This window comes from Vipera berus (assembly GCF_964194415.1).
Source record: "Vipera berus genome assembly, chromosome: 2".
Taxonomy (NCBI): domain Eukaryota; kingdom Metazoa; phylum Chordata; class Lepidosauria; order Squamata; family Viperidae; genus Vipera; species Vipera berus.
This window is the reverse complement of record NC_138203.1, coordinates 40,809,549-40,832,647: the sequence shown is the minus strand read 5'-3', so window position 1 is coordinate 40,832,647 and position 23,099 is coordinate 40,809,549. Positions and strand designations below refer to the sequence as shown.

At 38.1% G+C, this 23,099-nt stretch overlaps 1 protein-coding gene across 1 annotated transcript in view; it reads right to left on the bottom strand.

Moving 5' to 3' along the window:
* Positions 1-22,628, bottom strand: part of ADGRV1 (adhesion G protein-coupled receptor V1) — a gene marked incomplete at its 5' end in the record, with an annotated part of 265,197 nt that extends 242,569 nt beyond the window's left edge. The window contains 11 exons of the mRNA XM_081318856.1: positions 1,732-1,955; positions 2,667-2,843; positions 6,258-6,587; positions 7,381-7,651; positions 12,432-12,997; positions 13,355-13,468; positions 17,007-17,111; positions 18,450-18,545; positions 20,760-20,909; positions 21,182-21,366; positions 22,613-22,628. Coding sequence (XP_081174982.1) covers positions 1,732-1,955; positions 2,667-2,843; positions 6,258-6,587; positions 7,381-7,651; positions 12,432-12,997; positions 13,355-13,468; positions 17,007-17,111; positions 18,450-18,545; positions 20,760-20,909; positions 21,182-21,366; positions 22,613-22,628 — 2,234 coding nt within the window. The remainder of the gene's footprint in view (positions 1-1,731; positions 1,956-2,666; positions 2,844-6,257; positions 6,588-7,380; positions 7,652-12,431; positions 12,998-13,354; positions 13,469-17,006; positions 17,112-18,449; positions 18,546-20,759; positions 20,910-21,181; positions 21,367-22,612) is intronic.
* Between the last annotated feature and the right edge of the window lie 471 nt (positions 22,629-23,099).

Here is a 23,099-nt window from a genome sequence, read left to right as displayed (position 1 = left end):
GAGTTAGTTGCTGGCTGCCCTAGTACAGTGTTCAGGAATAGAAGCCCAACAGTTGAGTCCATTTTCATTCAGGACTACTTGTAAGTACTCAGTGCTTTGGATCAGACTAAAAAAGTCTGTTTTGTGTGTAAGTGTATTGCCTCCAGCACCTGTCAATCTACTAAACAGTCCTAGTAATTGTGCAAGCTAACGAAGGACAGAGGTTGCCTTTGTCTAACATTGTATTAATGGGTGTATGTGGGTGTATTAATAAACTAATGATAAGAATAATACAAATGAGAAAAAACATTTCCAAGCTTGTAATAATTTCATCTAAAAACAAAAAGTTAGAACTGAACAAAGAATGATTTTTTTTCCTAAAAAAATCTGAAATGAAATAAAACTTTTAATCCTTCCCTTAAAATTCTAAGACAACAGTTCCCTTGATTAATTATAAATTGCAATCTCTATTTCTGTGGTTTAGAATTCTTTCATAGAAATGTGAGTTCTCACTACACTAGGAAAACTTTTACAAATACAACAGTTGAGAAAACACAGAAAAGTAAGGATTCATCTGGGAGAAGGAAGATGAGCAAGCATTTTAGAAATATGGAATATATCATCTTTATAGATGACATAATCATTACACATTCATAATATAGAAGCAAGAACATAAAGATAAGTGGAACAACTGCATATGGCAAATATAGTTTTGGAGATGTAGATTCTAGGTAAAAGCAAAGCAATATATACATTTACATCATGCTTCCCTCTTATGAAATTAACTTATGCTATATCACAGATGTCAAACTCGTCGTGTCACGTGACGTGTCCCGATGTATCACGACTTTTTTTGCATTGCTGGAACTGGAGTGGGCACGGCCTCCACTTGATGCAACCAGCCCACGGGCTGGCAGTTTGTGCTATATGATATCAAGCTAAAAGCTATACTATACTTGAGCTAAAAACTTAATGACATGTATCTTTAGTTAACAGTGTCTATCAATGTCATTTCTGCTAAAACTTAACAACCCAATAATTATCTTTATTTTTATGATATTAGCACAGTTCGTTTTCATTTTCAAGATTATCCCAGAATCAGGCATGACTGAGAGGACATCTGACTGAAACTTTGCTTTTTTACCATTTCAATTAAAAAAAGTTCAAATCAGATATTTTTTGATGGCCACTTTATAAACAAATTAGACATAAAGTAAAAGAAAAAAACAAAAAACTTTATTTTAGTCAAAGACCAGAGTAAAATTACTGAGTTATAAGTAAAACTGTATGTTTCTACAAAATCAGATAAACGATAAAATATAGTTCAAAGTACAATAACATAATTAGGTAATATTGTTAATTTATATATCTATAAATTATTAAACTATGTAGGTTCAGTTTAAGTGTGAAGTAAAAGAAAGATTAATCAGATAAAATGCTTAAATTTACTCTGCAGAAATGTAAAAACAGCAAATAATTTAGTAAAAGATGCTGTCAAATTGTACCTGAACATATCCTCTCCAAGAAAAGAATTAAATTGTGATCAGCTAATAGTCAGGTGGCCTAGATGCCACTCTTGTGAATCCCATTGTGCTTTCTGGACTGAATGCCAAGTTAGTATGCCTAAAATTACAGTTTAAATACGTATCATCTATTATATTATGGTTAAGTTTTATATTAGACTTTTATACTACTGCATCGGGAGAAAGCATTATGTTAATTTGGTTTTTTTTTCCAATTATCAGAGAGTACCTGTCTAATGATAAAGTTAGGGTCTCATTCATTTCAGGTATGTCATCCGCTTGAATAGTAATGTTGATTGCTGTGTCACTTTGTCCAGATAAAAACAGAACTGAACCAGAAAAAGGCCATACGTCATCAATAGTCACAGCTTTTGTATTGAGGCCTGTAGGTGTAAGGCTCCAGAATACAGTGGCTTGTCCATCTGTCCCATCTCGATGCAAAGGAATGGAGCTCTAGAACAAATACCAAACTTGTAACCTTTGCAAACCTTGATTTTCCAAGCTGTAAGAGTTCTAAAATTTTACAGCGTATTTCTGAAACTGAGGACATATGTACATATTTGTCCTCAGTTTATTTATCCTGCAACATTTTTGTGCATAATGAAAAATAAAAGTAATTGATAAAGTAGTTCTTTAAACAATGTCAGCTTGATTATCACCATGAAATTATAAGAAAAAAAAAGTTGTGGTGCTTGATTTTAGCTGTAGTAAAAAAGTACAATTTTTATTATATCTACAAAACTCACAATTTTAAATGCTGACAAGACTTTTCATAGTCAAGAACAAATGAATTCTAAACTTCAGTTTAGAAGTATGATTTAGTTTCAAGTTTCAAGTTTTATTTAATTTGTATACCGCCCTTCTCCTTGGTAGGGACTCAGGGCGGTTCACAGGGCATATATAAAAAAGACAATACAAAAATTAAAAAAGATTAAACCCATGCCCAGTTAAGAACAGTAATACAAATCTAAAACGACAAATTAAAACCCATAATCCCCCGTCAGGGATTTAGAGTTGCTAAAATAATCATTCATTTCAGGGCTATGATTACATTAGAAATATTTCATATACGTGTTACAAAACATTCCTGCATTAAAATATGTGCTATTTTTTCTGAATACTTTGCTTAATTTATAAGAGCAAGGTATAGAAAGATTGACTTACTACTGCAAAAAGAGAATCTTCTGGCTCAAGTAAAATTATTGGAAGGTTGCTGATAAAGCCAATTTCTCCATTTGCTATATCAGGTGTAATTCTTAACGATACATTTTTAATTTCACCTAATCGAGGACTTATAGAAGGAATTCGAGGAATAATATTCACTAATTCAACTTTTTCAAGCTGAAATAAGAAAAAGATTTTAAAATTTTCTGTTATTAATAGACATGCAATAGATTCTAGCTGTTACTTATTAGTATGCCTTATTAGACTGGAGCTTTACTTTTTGCTACCGTATTTTCCGGCATATAAGATGACTTTTTAACCCATGAAAATCACCTCAAAAGTTGGGGGGGTCGTCTTATACGCCCAGTCATCTTATACGCCGGAAAATCAGTGAGCCCGGGAAGGCATGCCCTCCCCTCTCACTGTGAAGAAAGCAGGGCAGGCTGGCGTCTGGCGGGAGCCGGCAGGGCAGTCCTGCACACGCGCACGCTGCGCAGCTGTTAAGGAGCACTTCTTAGCAGCTGGGGAGTGCGCGCGTGCGCAGGAATGCCCTGCCGGCTCCTGCCCGACGCTCTTCCCTCTTGAGGCAGCATCGCTCCCCGGCTCCTAAGTAGTCCTTGGGGATGCTGCCTCAAGAGCCATGGCAGGCACCTCATGCTCTTCCCTCTTGAAGCAGCATCAGCGGAGCCGTCGGGCAGGAGCCGGCAGGGCAGTCCTTCCCTCTTGAGGCAGCATCCCCGAGGACTCCTTAGGAGCAGGGGAGCGATGCTGCCTCAAGAGGGAAGAACGTTGGATGGGAGCCGGCAGGGCAGTCCTGCGCACGCACGCACTCCCCGGCTGCTAAGGAGTGCTCCTTAACAGCTGGGGAACGCGCGCGTGCGCAGGACTGCCCTGCCGGCTCCCGCCAGACGCCAGCCTGCCCTGCTTCCTCCACAGTGAGAGGGGAGGGCGTGCCTTCCCGGGCTCACTGATTTTCCGGCGTATAAGACGAAAAATCTTGAAAATCATCTCAAAAGTTGGGGAGTCGTCTTATACGCCCAGTCGTCTTATACGCCAGAAAATACAGTATATCAATATTCAATACATTAAAAAAAGGTTTTGTGATCCAAAAATGAAAACAGTCAAGCTTTTACCTTAATTATAACAGACACGTTAATATCCTTGTCAGAATTAAAGATTTTTAACAGCATGATCACTATATTTGTACAAGTAGCACAAATTTAATATTGAATCAGCTACATTGACAAAGAAACAGAGAAATAGGAAGTCATCTAAAAAATTATCTAAGAATAGCAGACAACATTTTTTGGATTAAAAAAAATTAACCAGTGTAAAAATTAAGTACCATTGAGATGGAGGGACCAATAAAAAAAAGCTTATAACCATAAATGGCTAAATAGAAAATTGGGGACCATGTGCAATCTTAAAAGAAAGAAATAGCCAATCACGTCTACCTTTTTGCCAAGTAAAAAATCTGGTTGTATCCATGTAGTGACGTATAAATAAGTAAATATAACATAGAAGTAAGCCTGGAAATTAGAATATGATCCAGGAGTAGATGCTTCTTAGATAATTGAGAAAGCTAAATAATATACAAAAGAAGTCACTATGTGCTTCACTGCCTATAGAAAAGCCTTTGACTGTATCAATCATGTCAAATGCTGTGATGTATATTTAGGTAGTCCTTGATTTATGATCACAATTGGGTCCGTCATCTTGGTAATTGAGAAAAGTGGTCATTGCAGATGGTAATCACAGGATTGCCAAACACTTAGCAACAGTCATAAATTTGAACAGGTTGCCAAGCAGCTAGATTACAATAATCTGACCCACAATGATAGTTTTGTGATGATTAGAAGTGCTTTATGGGCTGTAAAGCATTCTTAAATGAATGGTCATAAAATGGAGTACTACCTGCATACCTACAAAGATCAGACTCATGCAAGCCATGGTATTCCCTATGACATTCAATGGAAGTTAAAGTTGTACTATGAAGAAGCAAGATAGAAAAAATATTAAGACTTTTGAATTTTGCTGTCATAGAATCCTGAAAATACTATAGGTAGACAAGAAAAGAAACATATGGATCATGAACCAAAAATTCTCACTCAAGGCGCAAATGACCAGGCTCTAATTATCTTTTTTGGAACATATTATTGTATGTAAGGACGTAGCTCTCTGGAGAAGGCTCTCATGCTGGGAAATACAGAAGGAAAAAGAAGAGGATGATCAGCAACAAGGTGGACAGACTCAGTTACAATGGTGATATGGGACCTGCTGGAAGAGCTGAAGCACTAGGTTAAGGATAGATCATCATGGAGAAAACCTATTTATATGGTTGCCATAAGTTGACAACAACTTGATGACATATCAAACAGAATACAGTAGAGCTGGAAGGGACCTTGGAGGTCTTCTAGTCCAGTCCACTGCTCAAGCAGGAGACCCTATACTATTTTAGACAAGTGACTGTCCAGTCTCTTCTTAAAAACCTCTAGTGATGAAGCTCCCATAATGTCTGAAGACAAGCTGTTCCACTGGTTAATTGCCCTCACTGTTAGGAGGTTTCCCTTTAATTCCAGGTTGCTTCTCTCCTCGATTAGTTTTCTTGCCTTCTGGTTCTTTGACCCCCTCTTTCTTGTGGCAGCCTCTCAAATATTGGAATCCTGCCAACATGTCACTCGTAGACCTTTTTTTCTAGACTGGCCATGCCCAAATCCTGCAACTGTTCTTCATATGTTTTAGTCTCCAGGCCTTTAATCATCTTAGTTGCTCTTCTTTACACTTTTTCCCAAGTCTCAACATCTTTTTTGCCATGTGGTGACCAAAACTGAATGCAGTATTCCAGGTGTTTGATTTTTTCTTTCTCTTTTCTCTTTAGCCTGTAAGGCAGGATGCTGACTGGAAGGTAATTTTTACACTATTCCTAAGTGAGAGGAAGCATCGATCAGTTACGCTGCTGCTTGTTCTCAGCCTTCCAAATTTTACAGGAGTAAAGACAATTCTATGGCTGGCTTTCATACACTTTGATGAGACAGAGAAATAGAAATGGAGCTGTGTGGAAGTGCCTTCTTCACTGATAAAGAAAACCTGGAACTTTTTCTTTACTTCCCATCTCTCTGTGCACCACAGTCTGGCTATAATACTTGGAAATCAAGAAGAGTCCTGACATATATACAAGACCATAACGTTTTCACAACTCTTGAGATATATCAAAAAATAATCCATTCAAAATATTGTTGTGTTAATAATAAAAAAAAATATTTCTCACTTTTTCAATCCCTTCCCATTTTCTTCAAATTTACTTGCTTTGAATCCCACACATAATTTTCCCCACTCATCAACTGACGAGTTTTATCTAAACATAAGTGCCACAGAAATTGATTTTCAGGAAAGTTGTGCATTGGGAAGTGCAAGTCATTATTTCTTTCTCATATGATAAGTTTTAAAAAATAGTAATTGATTGGATGTTAGGAACATACAGATTATTTGAATAGCAAATCATGGCACTGCTGATACATCTCTTTGAACAGTTGTGACATAATATTATGCATCACAAACTATTTGTAAGTTTTATGCACACAGTTTATATACCTGTATTAAGAAATGGGCTCCATTTTGAAGAAATGCATCATTTCTTATTGGTACTTTAATGGTGTCATTAGGTTTTCCTTCTGGAAAGTAAAGAATACTTCTTCTGGAAGTGTTTAAAACACCTTCTTTAGCTCGTTCAGAATCCACAGGTCCAGAAGGAATATACATGTTAATATAAAACAGCTTCACGTCTCCCACAGTTCCCCTTTGCCTTGCAAAGCTAAGGGACAAAAAACGTCCATCTGGGCTGCTCTCTATCCTCTGATGCTCCAAGTGACAGAACTGAATTACACCATAAACATCATCACTGTCCTGAATGTAAAACAAAAGCTACAAGACGGACAAACAAAATTCTTGTTAAAAGCAAATTTCTAATTCAATCCCAATTATATTTTCTCATCATTTATATGATTCTAACTGATATTTTAGCTCTCATGATAATAAAGTTTAAGAACTCAACATTTGCTGTTCTAATTATGACTGTCATTAGCACATAATTTAATATGAAGGCACATGAGAGACATTGACATAAATCCAGAGCTCTCCCACATTTCAACATTTGGCTAGAAATGAGCTACTAATAGCATTTCAACATAAGTAGCCATACCACCAAGAAGGGTTTTAAATGTAAACCTTAAGGATATATCTTTATCACTATACTCTTAAATGTTCTGCTCACAAGCCAAAGGCATTTAGATATTGTCTAAAAGCAAGAAACCACTTAACACTATGTTACTAAAAGCAAGAATTTTTTAGCAGGCAGGCAAACTTTTGCAGATATTGAGAAGTAGCTACTATACATCTTAGCATTAAGCATTCCTATGCAGTTTACATAAAAATCTAACATTCCATATATTCTATTCTACTCTATTGTCCCTATCATTTTTGATAAGTTTCCAAAAATAGGATTCTCTCATAGTAGAAAGCATTTCTTTCTCACAATCAAAATTTCTCTAGTACAGGAAAGCACACAACAACTTATAATCCTTGCAATATTATTCTAGTAAATATCATTTTATAGATTAAAAATAAGATGGCTATTCTTGGGTACATCTTAGCATTATTTTTCCCTAAACACCGTCTCAGTGCTTGCAGCTTTTTAGAAAAATAAATGTAGACTTACCTCAGCTGGGTCACTCACTTCTGCCCCTCCTTGTATTGTATCATCTAAAATTTGAAGCAAATATGGCTCTGCTTCTTCAGGGATATCATCATCAGTGATATTCAGATGGAGGGATGCCAATAACTGCCCTTGAGCAAAATGTAACACCCCTGAGTCTGGAGTGAGATCTGTTGTCACAGGTGAAGGATCTGTGCTATTACGAGTTATAATCCAGGAAACTGAAATATTTCCATGTGTTCCACCATTCCTTACAACAGTGATGCCTTCATAACTACATGATGCACAAGGAATTAACAAGAGTTAATATGCGTAAATCGACTGGGACCAGTTGCAATACTGACTCCATTCTAGGCCTCTCAAAAATGCTTCAGATTTGATTTGAAAGAGGTGCTTTGGAACATGTTAGAATATGAAGGCAGAGTTTCACAAAGGTATTGTTTTCATACTTCTATATTTTCCAAAGTTTCTTACAAAGCATTGCACAGTTTCATTACTTTCAATTTATGTCACTGAAACTATAAGCTCTACCTATGAATGCACACAGCCACAATTGTTACTGAGAATTTTGATAATGGTAAGAACTAATAAAATTAAATAGAGCAGCAAAGAAAAAGAGAAAGAAAGAAATAAAAAAGTGCAAAAAAGAAAGAAAAAAAGATGAAAAAAGAAAGAAAAATATTTATTTATTTATTATTTAAATTTATATACCGCCCTATTCCCGTAGGACTCAGGGTGGTTTACAGGGAAAATTAAAATACATAGTATACAAAATTAAAATCAATTAAAACTATTGATTAAATTACAGTCCCTGAAGTTAAACTAAAACCCAATTAAATTAAATTAAATTAAAATCCCTCAGTCTGGGCCAAACAGCTCGAAGAACCAGGTTTTCAAGTCCCGGCGAAATGAGCGAAGGTCGGGGGCAGTCCTGAGTTCTATGGGAAGTTGGTTCCATAGGGCCGGCACACCCACAGAGAACACCCTTCCCCTAGGAATAACCCACCGGCATTCCTTAACCGGCGGTAGCCTGAGAAGGCCCTCCCTGTGGGAGCGCACAGGATGATGGGAAGTTGATGCCGGCAGCAGGTGTTCCCTTAGATAATCCGGACCCAAGCCATTTAGGGCTTTATAGGTCATTACCAGCACCTTGAATCTCACCCGGAGGGCAACCAGAAGACAATGCAGCTCACGGAGAAGAGGTGTTACACGGGAGTATCAGGAAACACCCATAACAACTTGCGCGGCTGCATTCTGTACCAGTTGAAGCCTCCGAGTGGTCCTCAAGGACAGCTCCATGTAGAGAGCGTTGCAGTAGTCTAACCGGGAGGTCACGAGCGCATGGGTGACTGTGCGTAGGGCATCTCGGTCCAGATAGGGCCGCAACTGGTGCACCAGACGAAGCTGGGCAAAAGCCCCCCTGGTCACGGCTCCTATATGGTCCTCAAAATTGAGCCGTGAATCCAAGAGGACGCCCAAGGTGCGAGCCCTATCAATGGGGGGTAACACCTCACCCCCCCATCATTAATGTTGGAACAATCTGGCTAACCCGAGATGCCGGTATGTACAGCCACTCAGTCTTGGCAGGATTGAGGCGAAGCCTGTTTCTCCCCATCCAAACCCGGACCGCCTCCAGGCAATGAGACATCACGTCGAGGGCATCACTGGGTTGGTTCAGGGTGGAAAGAAAAAGTTGGGTATCATCAGCGTACTGGTGATACCCCACCCCGAAACCACGAATGAGTTCACCCAGCGGTTTCATGTAGATGTTGAACAGGAGGGGAGAGAGGACCGACCCCTGAGGGACTCCACAAACAAGAGACCTCGGGGCAGACCTCTGCCCTCCCGTCAACACCGACTGCAAGCGGCCCAGGAGGTAGGAGGAGAACCACCGTAAAACAGTGCCTCCCACTCCCAACCCCCTGAAACGCCGCAGTAGGATACCATGGTCGATGGTATCGAAAGCTGCTGAGAGGTCTAAAAGGACTAGGACAGAGGAACATCCCCTGTCCCGAGCCCGCCAGAGATCATTCACCAGTGCGACCAATGCCGTCTCTGTGCTGTACCCAGGCCTGAAACCCGATTGGTATGGGTCCAGATAATCAGATTCCTCCAGGAACAGAGGAAGCTGATGCGCCACCACACTCTCAACAACCTTTGCCAAGAAGCGAAGGTTGGAGACCGGACGGTAGTTATTTAAAACAGCCGGGTCCAGGGCAGGCTTCTTGAGGAGGGGTCTCACCACCGCCTCCTTCAAGGCAGCGGGAAAGATACCCTCTTTCAGGGAAGCAATTATTACTGCCTGGAACCAGTCTCGTGTCTCCTCCCGGGCCGCATAGACCAGCCAGGAGGGGCACGGGTCCAGTAAACAAGTGGTGGAGCTCAGCCTCCTCATGATCCTGTCCACGTCATCGGGGGAAACAGGGTCAAACTCAGTCCAGATAACATGCTCAAGACCGCTCGATTCCTCCACGTCAGACTCTGCCCAGTCAGAGTCCAAACCGGTCCGGATCTGAGCGATTTTGTCCGCCAGATGATGACTAAACTCCTCAGCCCGCCCCTGTAAGGGTTCCTCCCTCGTCTCCCTCGTCCGCCTCTGTAAGGGTTCCTCCCTCGTCTCTATGAATGCACACAGCCACAATTGTTACTGAGAATTTTGATAATGGTAAGAACTAATTATTACCCCCCGTAGATAGGGCTCGCAACTTGGGAGTCCTCCTAGATTCACGGCTCACCCTGGAAGACCATATAGGAGCTGTGACTAGGGGGGCTTTCGCCCAGGTTCGCCTGGTGCGCCAGTTGCGGCCCTATCTAAGCCGGGATGATTTATGCACGGTCACTCATGCGCTCGTGACCTCTCGACTTGACTACTGCAACGCTCTCTACATGGGGCTGCCCCTGAGGACCACCCGGAAGCTCCAACTGGTACAGAATGCAGCCGCGAGAGTTGTGTTGGGAGTCTCCCGATACTCCCACGTTACACCTCTGCTCCGTGAGCTGCATTGGTTACCGGTTGCCTTCCGGGTGAGATTCAAGGTATTAGTAATGGTATTTAAAGCCCTCCATGGCAGGGGGCCGGAGTACCTGAGGGAACACCTGCTGCCGGCATCGACTTCCCTCCGCCCTGTGCGTTCCCACAGAGAGGGCCTCCTCAGGGTGCCACCGGTCAGAGAATGTCGACTGGTGGCCCCCAGGGGGAGATCTTTCTCTGTGGGCGCCCCGGAGCTATGGAATCAGCTCCCGGTTGAGCTCCGGACGGCGCCCGACCTTCGCTCCTTTTGCCGCGAGCTAAAAACATACTTTTTTGAACAAGCTGGCCTGGCCTGATGGGGGGATCGGGGGTTATTTATTAGGTTTTAAATATCTATTTTAGTATGTGGGCATTTATTTAATTTAGTTTTAACTTTTGTAATTTGTATTTTTATTCTTGCCCTGTTCACCGCCCTGAGTCCTGCGGGAGAAGGGCGGTATAGAAATATTATTAAAATAAATAAAATAAAATAAATAAAAATAATAAAATTAAATAGAGCAGCAAAGAAAAAGAGAAAGAAATAAATAAAAAAGTGCAAAAAAGAAAGGAAAAAAGATGAAAAAGAAAGAAAAATATAAAGATATAAAGAAGTGGTTTCTGATCTGTCAATTGTATTTTAACTTTTATTTCTAACATTACATCATGACTCTCTTCCTTCCATAAACTACCTTGTCTAATCATAAAACCATTAATCATAAGTTCATTTTTTTCTTTTTTCATGAAAAAAGACCATAAAGGGTTTCCAGTCACCGATAAATGTAGTTTTTTCTCTCTAATCAAACAAGTAAATTTTGCCATCCATAGAGCCTCATAACGTTCACCAAACCTTCCTCTGTTGTAGACATTACCAAATCTTTTCATCTTACTGCAGTTATCATATATAAAAAAATGTTCCATGGCTTTTTTCTAACTGTTTATCCATCAGTCCTGGGTGGAGAAGTTCTGGTTACAACCGAATGTTAATCTTTAAAATCCTCTCAATCATTCTGTGTATTTGATCCTAAAATTTTCTAGCTTTTCACTTATGACTATTTCTGATAGGCATAGCTATTCAATAAAAAAGTTAGTGATCCAGGAATAATGAATCATGAACTGTGACTGCATGACAGAATTCTCTCCTTTTGTACTTGTATCCTAACATTGCATGCAAGTATGTAAATCATGTGGTTTGCCCTGCAACATTGTGATGCATATTTTGTCATTGCCATGTTGATGCCACCCACTGACCCAGACATGTCTATTTAGTTTGGCTTTGATAAACTTCTGGTTTATATATTGTATTAAAAGTGTACTTTCTGATGCACCAAATGGAATCTCATTAAGCTTACTTTGCACTGCTTTGACGGACAGTCAGCAGGAAGTATCAAAATGTTTAAAAAGGAGCAGGTCCAGGTCACATGGTTCAGTTGCTATTTTGATCACTTGGGATAATATGGTTTCAATAGCTATCTTGATTTCCCCCCCTTCCAATATCCCTAACTGCTTTATTTCTTGGCCTAAGTCAATATCTGTTTTTAATTACGGTACTGTGTTTTAACTTTAAGGTCTCAAATAGCTTTGAACCCAAACACGGAGAATATCAATCTATCCCACTTTCACCATGTGTTAAGATGTTCTAGAAAGGTTCTCTTTACAAAACCTTCTATATATTATTATTTGAAGAAAGCTTTTTCTTTACTATAATGTCATTGACTTCAATATTCTTTCTGAATGATTAAAGACTGGAATTTAAAAAAGGTTAATTTACCCATTTTTCCTATTTTTTTATGTGTCTCTATGAATATGGCCATTCATTGTCATGAAAGTCAATCTAAAAATAGTCTTAATTAAGTAAGCATTTAGAATAGCATTTTACAAATCTGTAAAAGAAAAACTAGAAAATCCTGAAAAAAAAAACCCTCACTGATATTAAAATAATGTCAGTGTGGTTTGATTGATGTATTTAGTTAAGAAAATTAGCTAAATTATAAACCAAAATTATATATTTTAATATTATCAATACAATGAGAAAGTAATACAGTACCTCAGCATTTGATCTTCATTGATAACAACTGTCTGAGTAAACAAGATACTATTGATGGATAGTACTCCATATGGCTTATCATTGGGTTTAATGGTAACTTGGACAATTGATGGATTTTTCAAAATGGCATCTCCTTGTAAAGTGTCTTTAAGTAGCATGATATGAAATGTCTCAGCAATTTCTGGTATGGCATCATCAAATATTTTCAATTTAATGTAAGATTCATGCACTAGAGGTGGGAAAACTATAGTGGTATTTGGCTGTAGATCTAGAAAGTCTAAGTTAAGCTGTGCATGTAGTGTAGAGTTCCCAGTTACAATGATGTAGCATATGGAAACTTGATTTTCATCTGGTCCAATTCTATTTCCACCATCATCTTTTCCTCGAACTACAGTGATTGCTATTATATCGTCTTCTTCATGTATCATATAAATACTCTGAGTGAATCGCACTGGACTGTCATTTGCTTTAATAATAATCTCAACAGAATTTCTTGATATATTAATTTCAGCTCCCCCTTCCACACTTCTCAAATGTATAATATATATTTCATCATTTTCTGATACCTAGAATAAGTAAGACGTGCATTACTAAAACATAATTTATATTTCTCATTCAGTTTCATGTAATTAGTACTTTATAGATAAAAAACATTTATTTATTTATTTATTTATTTATTTATTTATTTATTTATTTATTTATTTTCTTGCCACTAAATTCAGCCACCTATTTCCCTTGTGAAACTTTGTGAAACATTAATTACAAGGATTGCTTGATGGTAAAAAATTGAAAGACTGTAATTTCTTTGAAAGCAAACCAACAGCCTTCCAAAAAAAAATCTATAACTCCACTACTAATCTTTTTCTTTTTTGTTAATTTACTAATTGCCCAAATGGGCAAATACAATTGATATATATCTTTACCTGGTCATCAAGAACAAATAAGTTATAAATCAAGACAGCTGTGCCAGGTGAAAAAGTTATATTTCCCTTTACTGGACTCAAATCTTCTTCAGGAGAATTTGGGCCACCTTGTACCTATGAAGAAAGCTGAAGCTGTTTAATAGAAGCACTGAGTTGTTATATCAATTTAAAATACAGATTGTTAACTTTAACAATTAACATGTTCAGAAAACAAATCTCTTCCAAAATGGCTGGACAATCATTTCTGAAGGAAACCTGAGAACTACATAAATAACAGTAATTCAAAAATATTAGGAACTGGTTCTTCAAAGTGGAGGTACAATAGTTAAAAGTATCCATATTTATCCACAAGGTAGTTTTATACATTTTCAACTGTTGCTGTAGAACACACGTATAAAACAAAAATAAAAATGGCAATTCTTCTGATACATTAAGAATCAGGAGATGTATTTAATACATGCAGGCAGTTTGAATCAAATACTATTCTGAGGAACTCATACCAAATCCCATATAAATTCAAAATGCAAGAAGGAAGAAGAGTTTTAATTATTATGTGGCCTTTTTAAGGGGTTTATGAAGTGGAAATTGTTTTTTTAAAAGGCTAATATAAACTTGATGAGGATCTATCAAAAATTGGTTATTTATACTTTTGTAGAATAAAGCTAATTTGTGACATTTTTATAGCATTTGCCTAAAAATTCTTATGATTCAGAAATTTATGGAATTCTTATGATTCTGAAATGTATCTTGCTTACAGCCAAAAAGGATTTCTCCAAATACCTACTCACAAAAACAGGAATTATTAGATTCCACATCTGGAAATGGCAAAAACTGACTTTGAACTGATCCACCAATTCTAAAAGCTGTTTACCTCCTAAGATCCTTACTGTATAAAAAAGGGAGCAGAATTTAAAACCACTAGTGTGTCAGACTTTATAGCTCCAAACAAGGTCAGTTTAAATCTCTGTAGCTTTGGCTGAAAGATCAAGTTTATCAAGTCCAGCACAGAATGTCAGATCACAAGTGAAACTATTACATCAATATATGTCTTTCTCAGTATGTTTCTGGTCCTGAAAACCCGATTCCTACTAGGAAAATCTTATTTGTTCCCATAATACATTTGTCTTTCCTTAATCTAAGTCCCACGGCACGGAACCGCTGAAGGATGGCTTTAAGCCACTCAGCCTGAACTTCTGTGGACTCTCTGGCAACGAAGTAGGGGCAGACCCCTGGAATGCCCTTGAGCGTACGCTCCATGATCACCTGAAAAATCCCTGAGGCTACACTTACCCCGAATTGAAGGCGCTTTACCTTGAAGGCCACCCTGTGTGTGACAATCGTTTGTGCAGCTGTCGTGGCCTCATCCACCGGCAGCTGTTGGTAGGCCTGCATTAAATCTAATTTAGCGAACACGCGGCCTCCTTGCAACGACGCTAGAATATGGCTGACAACTGGGACGGGGTATGCATGCTGCTGTAGTGCCCGGTTAATGGTACACTTGTAGTCAGCACATATTTGTACCTCTCCATTGGCCTTGAGTAGCGTTACAATGGGGGTCTCCCACTCCCCACTGTCTACAGGTTCTAAAAACCCCTGACTAACTAGCTTGTCCAGCTCTGCATCGATTTTATGCTTTAACACAAATGACAGACGGTGGGGCTTAACCCGAATTGGCGCAACCTGGGGATTAAGTTTAAAAGCTATCGGAGTACCCTTGTACTCTCCCAAACTTGGGCCAAAAACATCTGCAAATTCCTTGCAGACAGAAGACAAATCTGTTGTTTGAGTCCGGTGAATGCCGGTGACCTGAATGCCCAATGCATCGAACCAATCGAGCCCTATGAGGCTCGTTCATTGGCCATCTACCACAACAACATCTAGCGGGCCTGAAAACCCCTTGAACTTCACCGCAAATGTGGCCTCACCCTTGACCGCCACTCTGGAATTCTGGAAGTCGGTAAGTAGGATATTAGATGGTCGTAGCTTGACCCATCTGTTACTATGGCTGCAAATGTGCCGAAAAGTTCCAATGGAGATAATGGACACAGCAGAGCCTGTGTCCAGTTCTATTTTACATGGAATGCCTTGAAGTTCAACCTGCAGTTGCAACTTCTGTTTAAGAGGTCGATGAGCACCGGTGAGAAAAATGCTTTGGCGCTGGAGCAGAACCCTTCTCAGTGTTGCCCCGGAGCCCCGGTACCTCTCCTGAAAGTCTCATCCGGCTGGCGGTATCTCTGGTGACCTTGACAGACGGCGGCAATGTGGCATGGTTTTCCACATGTTTGGCACGTGGCTGTCCTGAAATAGCAATCTGCATGTTGATGGTGGCCTCCGCAGCCCAAGCACCTCGGGAACAGAACTGCCTTGTCAGCTGGCCGGCAATGTGGCATGGTTTTCCACATGTTTGGCACGTGGCTGTCCTGAAATAGCAATCTGCATGTTGATGGTGGCCTCCGCAGCCAAAGCACCTCGGGAACAGAACTGCCTTGTCAGCTGGCCTCATTCCTCTTTCGTGAATTTTGTCGACTTTGTGGTTGGAGTCGGTGTCTTCCCCTCAGTCGGTGTCTTTGTGGTGGACGGTTTCTGTAGATGGTGTGCTTTTGGAGGGCTGCAATGCTTTCATGGCCCCTACGGCAATTTCGTCTGCCATAACTTCCTTTAAAGCTTCTTGAAGTGAGTCTCCTTTACAAAGAGTTTTTGTTGAAGCTCTCTGTTCCTGAGTCCACAGACTAAGCGGAAAAATTGCAGAGTCGCGAAGCTTGACAAAGCACTGCGATGAATTCTGTTGCTGACTCGCCGGGTTGTTGTTTGCATTGTTTGAAGGCGTGCCTCCACGCTATCACTGAAAGCTTTGGTTCAAAATGGTCGCACAGCTTCTTCTTTAGGTCTGCAAATGTGATGGTTTCCAACAGCGCCAGGGCGACCAAGTTTTCTGCAGTATCAAAGATGGCTGGGCCGCACACGCAGAGGAGGTTTGCGGCCTTCAGCCCATCTTCGCTGACTTGATTTGCAAGCAGGTAGTTCTCTATGCAAGAAATGTAGGACGACCATCTCTCTGGGTGCATTATATCAAATTCTTCGAGCTTTCCGACCTTCGCCATGATGAGAAGTCTTAACGGCTCATGTCTCGCATTGCCTCATGCTGCTAGCTTTTTCGTAGGCCCTGGGACTGATCCTCAGGGTGGGGTGGTCTCCAGCGTGGCTTGCTAGGCAGACCAAGGTGGGGGGGGAACACTGTTCCCTGCCAGGCTCTGTGCTCATCTCACCCCCTAGTGACTTCAGGCTCTTATGAAGAAGCATCAGATCCCATCCTTGTCACCAATGTTGTGTAGCCGGTTCTTGCAGGCATTGAGCGAGACAGAAGATTCAAAACAGCAATGTGCTTTATTGAAGGTCAGAACAGAACTGCAAGGGAGCTGCTGTGCAGCTATTTATACGGTTGGCCAATAGGCGGTGACCAATAGGTTTGAAGCATAGGTTTCCCGCCCAAAGACCTACTTAGCTGGCTGGAGACAACCAGTCTGGGCCGGCTAGCAACTGTTACAACATACATGTGAACTAGCACTTAGCAATTGAATGCAAGCAATTAGCAAACAGTGCAACAAGAGCAAACACTTACAACATATACAAAAGGCCAATACATTACACTTACCTCATAGAACACAGTGACAGACCCATATGTTCCCTTCTCTCTAACTAAAGTAAAAGGCACAGATTCATTCTCACCTCTGGGCTCAGTCAATGTGATTAAGGTAGGCTAAAATTCAGAGATGAGATTGAAGATTGGGAGCAGGGAGGAAGAAAAAAAAACATCAGGCATCAATGAAATATTTAGGGAACCGAATATACAAAAGGCTATTTTACACATGTACATTTTCCCAGTGATAAATTAATTCAGTTTATGAATTCATTCATAAATGAGATACTGTTTTTTTAAATAACAATTAATTCTGATAATCAAATATATCAAAGATTTCAATATTGTTAATGATTGAATTGGTTTTTTTGCCCAGTAAAACATGTGCTACAAATAATTAATATTCTATTATTTATATATCTTATTGATTTATTAAATATAATAAATATTAAAAATAATAAATTTATTAAATATTTATTAAATATAATAAATCAATCATATTTTACAATATAATATATTTAATGATATCATCCTCTTAAGAGTAGAGTAGTACCAACAGTTTATAAGTCTTATTAAGAAACAATTCACTAATGGGAAAATGCTTTATTTTCTGCATTATCTTCTCTTTCTTATTTTTCCTCTAAATTCAATGAACAGCTATTTTCAACTTATTTAACTTTAGTCTTGTGCTGTCTTGCCAATCATCACATTCACAGACTACCCCTATTTCATTTCTGATGTGATGATATAGTAGTAATATATGTGGTATATTACTTATGGTTGCTTGAAGAAAACTGTAAACATCTAATCTTAAATTCCAAAACCAACAACTGCTAATTTAAATAGTGAAAGAATGCATTTATACAAATACCTTTCAAACAGCAACATCCTGCTGTTGATTGAGTAGACGTGACATTGAAGCTAAACTGGGATTTAAGGTTTGAGCACAAACTATCAACCTCAATACTCTGAATGTCTATTATGATGTCAATTTTCAAAATATTTTAAGACAATTCCTCCTTTCTAAAATGAAACTATCAGGATTTTTTTTACTGGGGAAATAAGAGGGGGGGGTTTAGGGGTGACAGCTACTAGATTTGGAATGCTGCATTAATGGAGCTGCTTATAGTTATTTTTTAAAATTCAAATGGATGTTTGTCATTTACTCTGTTTTGTTGCTGTTCTATGGGTACTATTATTTATTTCTTACTTAATTTTACCTGATGAGTTTGCAGTATTTCTCACAGTGTTTATTTATTAAAGTAATTTACAGTCGCAAATAGATGACTCTGGGCAGCCTACAACATTCCATTTACCGGTACCTATTCTATTTATAAACTTAAGTATTATTTTTGATTTGAAAAGAGTATACATTGAAATAATAAATAAGCAATTACATTTTCTGTGCGAGAGATTTTCTGAGCATTCTAAGAAAACATGCAGTAAGTGAAAACATACCATATCAAAAGAAATAATTCCAAAAGCATTGTCATTTGATAAAATTGTTACAGTTACAGCTCTGGGCAATCCAAGCTTTACTCCTTGAAGTGGCTTCTAAAACAAACATGGCAGACAATACAGAAAATCTGATGGGCACAAGGTAAGCAAAACCATCAATATAACAGGAGAAAACATTCTTCTAATCACTAATCAGTGGCGTAGCGTGGGGGGTGCAGGGGGGGCCGGCCGCACCGGGCGCAACATCTGGGGGGGGCGCATTAGATGCATTTTACTTTAATTACATCAGTATTTTCATAACAAACAATACATGTGCTTAGGGGGTAAGGGTTTCTTTAACTAATCTAGTGGAAGAGACTCGAGTGCTAAAATCCACGGGTTAGGGGGCGCAAATTACTTGCCTTGCCCCGGGTGCTGACAACCCACGCTACACCACTGTCACTAATGTCTGTGTTTACAGAGCAAACAAATGTTTATGACACATTCCAGGGAAATGAAGGGAATACTGCAAAAGCACTTTTCATGGATCTCAATCCTATAGACAGACTCAATCTGGTTAAACAAAAAAGTGTCTGACTCAGACTTTGACAATCATTAATCATAGCTAATGATACCATAGCAATAAGATGCTAGATGAGAAATATGCACGCCTTTTCTTCCTCAAGAACCTGAAAGGCTTTTGTGTGAAACACTACTGAAATAAATCATTTTACAATTATGATTTACAAAGAGAGAGAGATCACACTGATTTAAAACAATTATGTATTTCATTGATTAATTTTACTTTAGTTAAAGGAAAAAAGTGAAGGCATATTAGATAACAATGAAGTTCATTAAGTAATTACCTCATACTAACTAGTGATTTATATGCAGTGACCCGAATCTCCTTATGCTGGAGGTCAGAATAACAAATCAGAGTGGACATCACCTCATGGTGAGATGGGCAGCTAACAAATTTAATAAGTGATGATAAATGAATAAAAAGCAGCCCCCAATATTTTTGAATTGGTTTTCTGTATTGAGAATCAAATGCTCTAATTTTCATGTTTAAAACAACTTAATTAATCTTATAATTTATTTTAGATAATATCAAACTGTAAACTTGCCTATGATTTAAATTCTTATAGACATGTGTATTTTGTCATCTCAAACAAATAAATCTTTATCAGGTTTCGATAAATATGCAAGGAAAGTAAAGAAACGCTTGCAAAGCAATCAGGGTTCAGTTTTCTTTTTCTATCCAATTCAGACACTGAATAAGGTCATTAGTATAAAATTTTATAGGTCAGTACGAATTGATGAAGGTCAAATTTTAAATGTTCTTATTTTAAAAACAAACAACTTAAAATGGGGAATCAGTACCAAAAATTATTTCAAGTACAAGTTATAAGGGAATTTGATTGGGAGGTGATTACTACAAGAATGCTTTGGATTCTATTCTAAAATAGAAGAGAGGGAGGTGAATCTAGCACTCATCTGCATCTCTTCAAAGAAGCCACATAAATTCAATACACACACACATACACAGTGTGTGTGTGTGTGTGTGTGTGTGTGTGTGTGTGTGTGTGTGTGTGTGTGAATATACCATATGTGTTTGGGTATATTTATGTATTGTATGTGTGTGTGTGTGTGTGTATGTGTGTGTGTGTATATATATATGTAAATATTTTTGATTGCTAACAAAGAATTAAAGGGAGACTGATATAGCTATTTCAAACTTACTTGTTCTCATCAGTTAGCCACACCCTTCTGAGATTCGAACCTGCGCTGATTGCACATTAGGCAATTGTTCTAACCCTTAGGTCACAGGCTCTTTCTCGCTTTGTTAGGTGAGAAGCAAGGGAGATATGTGTTAAGTGTTTGTTAAGTATTTTTTAGAATACCTTGCTAGGCCCCAAACATGGGGCAAATCTTATTTCCTGTTTCAGCCTAACCCAAGGCCATCAACAGGCTGTAGTCACACAGTGACAGCTCATATTTGTGTAATTTTTTTGGATTGCTAACAAAGAATTAAAGGGAGACTGATATAGCTGACTGATGAGAACAAATAAGTTTGAAATAGCTATATCAGTCTCCCTTTAATTCTTTGTTAGCAATCCAAAAAAAAATTACACAAATATGAGCTGTCACTGTGTGACTACAGTCTGTTGATGGCCTTGGATTAGGCTGAAACAGGAAATAAGATTTGCCCCGTGTTTGGGGCCTAGCAAGGTATTCTAAAAAATACTTAACAAACAGAGAGAGAGAGAGAGAGAGAGAGAGAGAGAGAGAGAGAGAGAGAGAGAGAGAGAGAGAGAAAGTAATACCTACCTGTAATGTCAAATAAAATATAAATGTTTCATCAGCCTCTGGAAGATCATCATCACAAACAGAAATGAAAACAGTTCGATTTGTTTCTGCCTGGGATATGTATGCTGCTGCGTATGTGTCAAAAAAATCACCTGTATTTTCACCATGAATCTGCAATACATATATAGATACATAATCCAGAAATTAAGAACAAATACATCTTATTTCTGCTCATTTTCACCTTATGACACTCTTATGGTTGACACATCTCCTTTGGATCATATATATTTGTGCCATTCATTCTAGTAAATTATCAAAGTAGGTCTTCTCATATTATCAAGAAAAATATGAATATGCTTGACTGTAAGTAAAATATTCCACTTCAGAAAGCAAACTATGTAAATATTTGCTATTAGAGCAATTAGATTGGAAATGTTTCTTACCGATACAATTGCTGTGACATTCACTGGGTCTCCTACTCTTTCAATAACAAGACGTATAACTGTTGTAGTTGTTTCATTCACTACAAATTCTGTTTGTCCTGCAAACTTTACTTCTGTTTCTCCAGAAATCAAACTGATAATTAGTGATAAAAGAAGTATAACTAGTAAACAGACAGAGGGCATCCCTGAAACAAAAGAAGGCAAAAGTGAAATGGGGGCATAAAAGGTAAATTTTAAACTTGAATCTTATATTCTCCCTTAAAAATTATATCTTTTTCTAGAGGCTGGGCTGGTCAAATATATATACAAAAAAGTGGAAAATCAAATCTATAAAAAGTGTAGCAATTTTGCTTAATAGCTCACAACCTATTTCAATTATCTGAAGTAATTGAGTCAGATTTGTGTGTGTATATGTGAGTGTGTGTGTGTGTGTGTGTGAGAGAGAGAGAGAGAGAGAGAACTTACTGCACATATTAATTAACATAGTCATTCAAATGTAATACAGATATACAGATGTATTGGACATCTATTTTGCTAAGAATTTTAGTTTGGTTTGCTATTGTGTATGAGAATATTGCCTTACCCCAAATTAATTAATATTATTACATAGTTTTGTTAGACATGGAAAAGGCTTTTGATATGTTTAATGGGAATTTTTGAAACAAGTTTTATTAAATATGGATTTCCTTTAATATTTATTAGTTGGATCAACATGTATATATTCAATCTATTGGAATTATCACAAATGGAATTATTTTCTCAGCCATTAAATTGTTTTGTGGAACTCATTATTTTTTATTCATGTCCCTTATTCACTCTTCCTTATTTACTGGATTTACTGGACTACCCACAAATTGGTTTGATTATCTATCTCATTATTTTGGAAATATAACATGGATGATGGGCTTGTTCTATTATGTATTTCCAACCATCAATCACAAAAAGTCACACCACTTGGATCCTCACATATACTACACTGATATATTACAATATACAGTTTCTCAGGAAGAAATTGATGAATATGAAGGCCAATATCAGATGTAGCAGATGTAATTTTACATTTTGGTGCATATAATAATAAAATCATACAGACTGAGTACAAATAACAGCATGACAAACTAGCAACAATGGTATGTTGGAATATCTGCAAGAAATACCACATGCCTGCAAGCAAGAACTGATGAGATCACAAAATAGACAAAGTAATAGAAAATGAAAAAGATAAAGGGCTGTGAGACTTCAGAATTCAAGTAGACAAGCACCTGTCACATAATACACCAGACTTAACAAATGTTTATAAGAAAAAAAAATCTGAATAGTTGTTGTGGCAGAACCTGGAATCAGCAGAATAAAAGAGAAAACTAGACAAGCTAATTAGGTACAAAGATCTGCGATCAGAAGTAGAATTACTGTGGCAAAAGAAGGTAATACCAATAGAAATAGGCATCTTAGGTACAATCCAGAACATCTGGAACATCACTTGAACACCATCAGCATTGACAAAATCACCATCAGTCAGTTGCAAAAGGCAGTTTTATTGGAAACAACTTACATCCTATGATACCTTTAACACCATGAAACAACAACATCTGCCTTAGGCAGATAAAAATGGCAAATCCAATCTAAATACCTGGCTGATTGTGAAAATAGCAAAAACAACAACAGTAATAAAAGATTTATTTGGAACAGCTTACATCCTGTGACAATACCTTTAACAACATCAAACAGCAACTATCCCAGGTCCTTGGGAAAAACTCAATAGGTGGGTAAAGGGAAAATCTGGCTGTGTGTAATTTTATAATCTGTAGCTTTGAAGCAATCAGAAAAGAATAATAGCATATCAGCATAAAAGGTTCTCATTTCTATGACTTCCAGGAAGATAACCTAAATTAATACCAATATTAATCATTATCTTAAC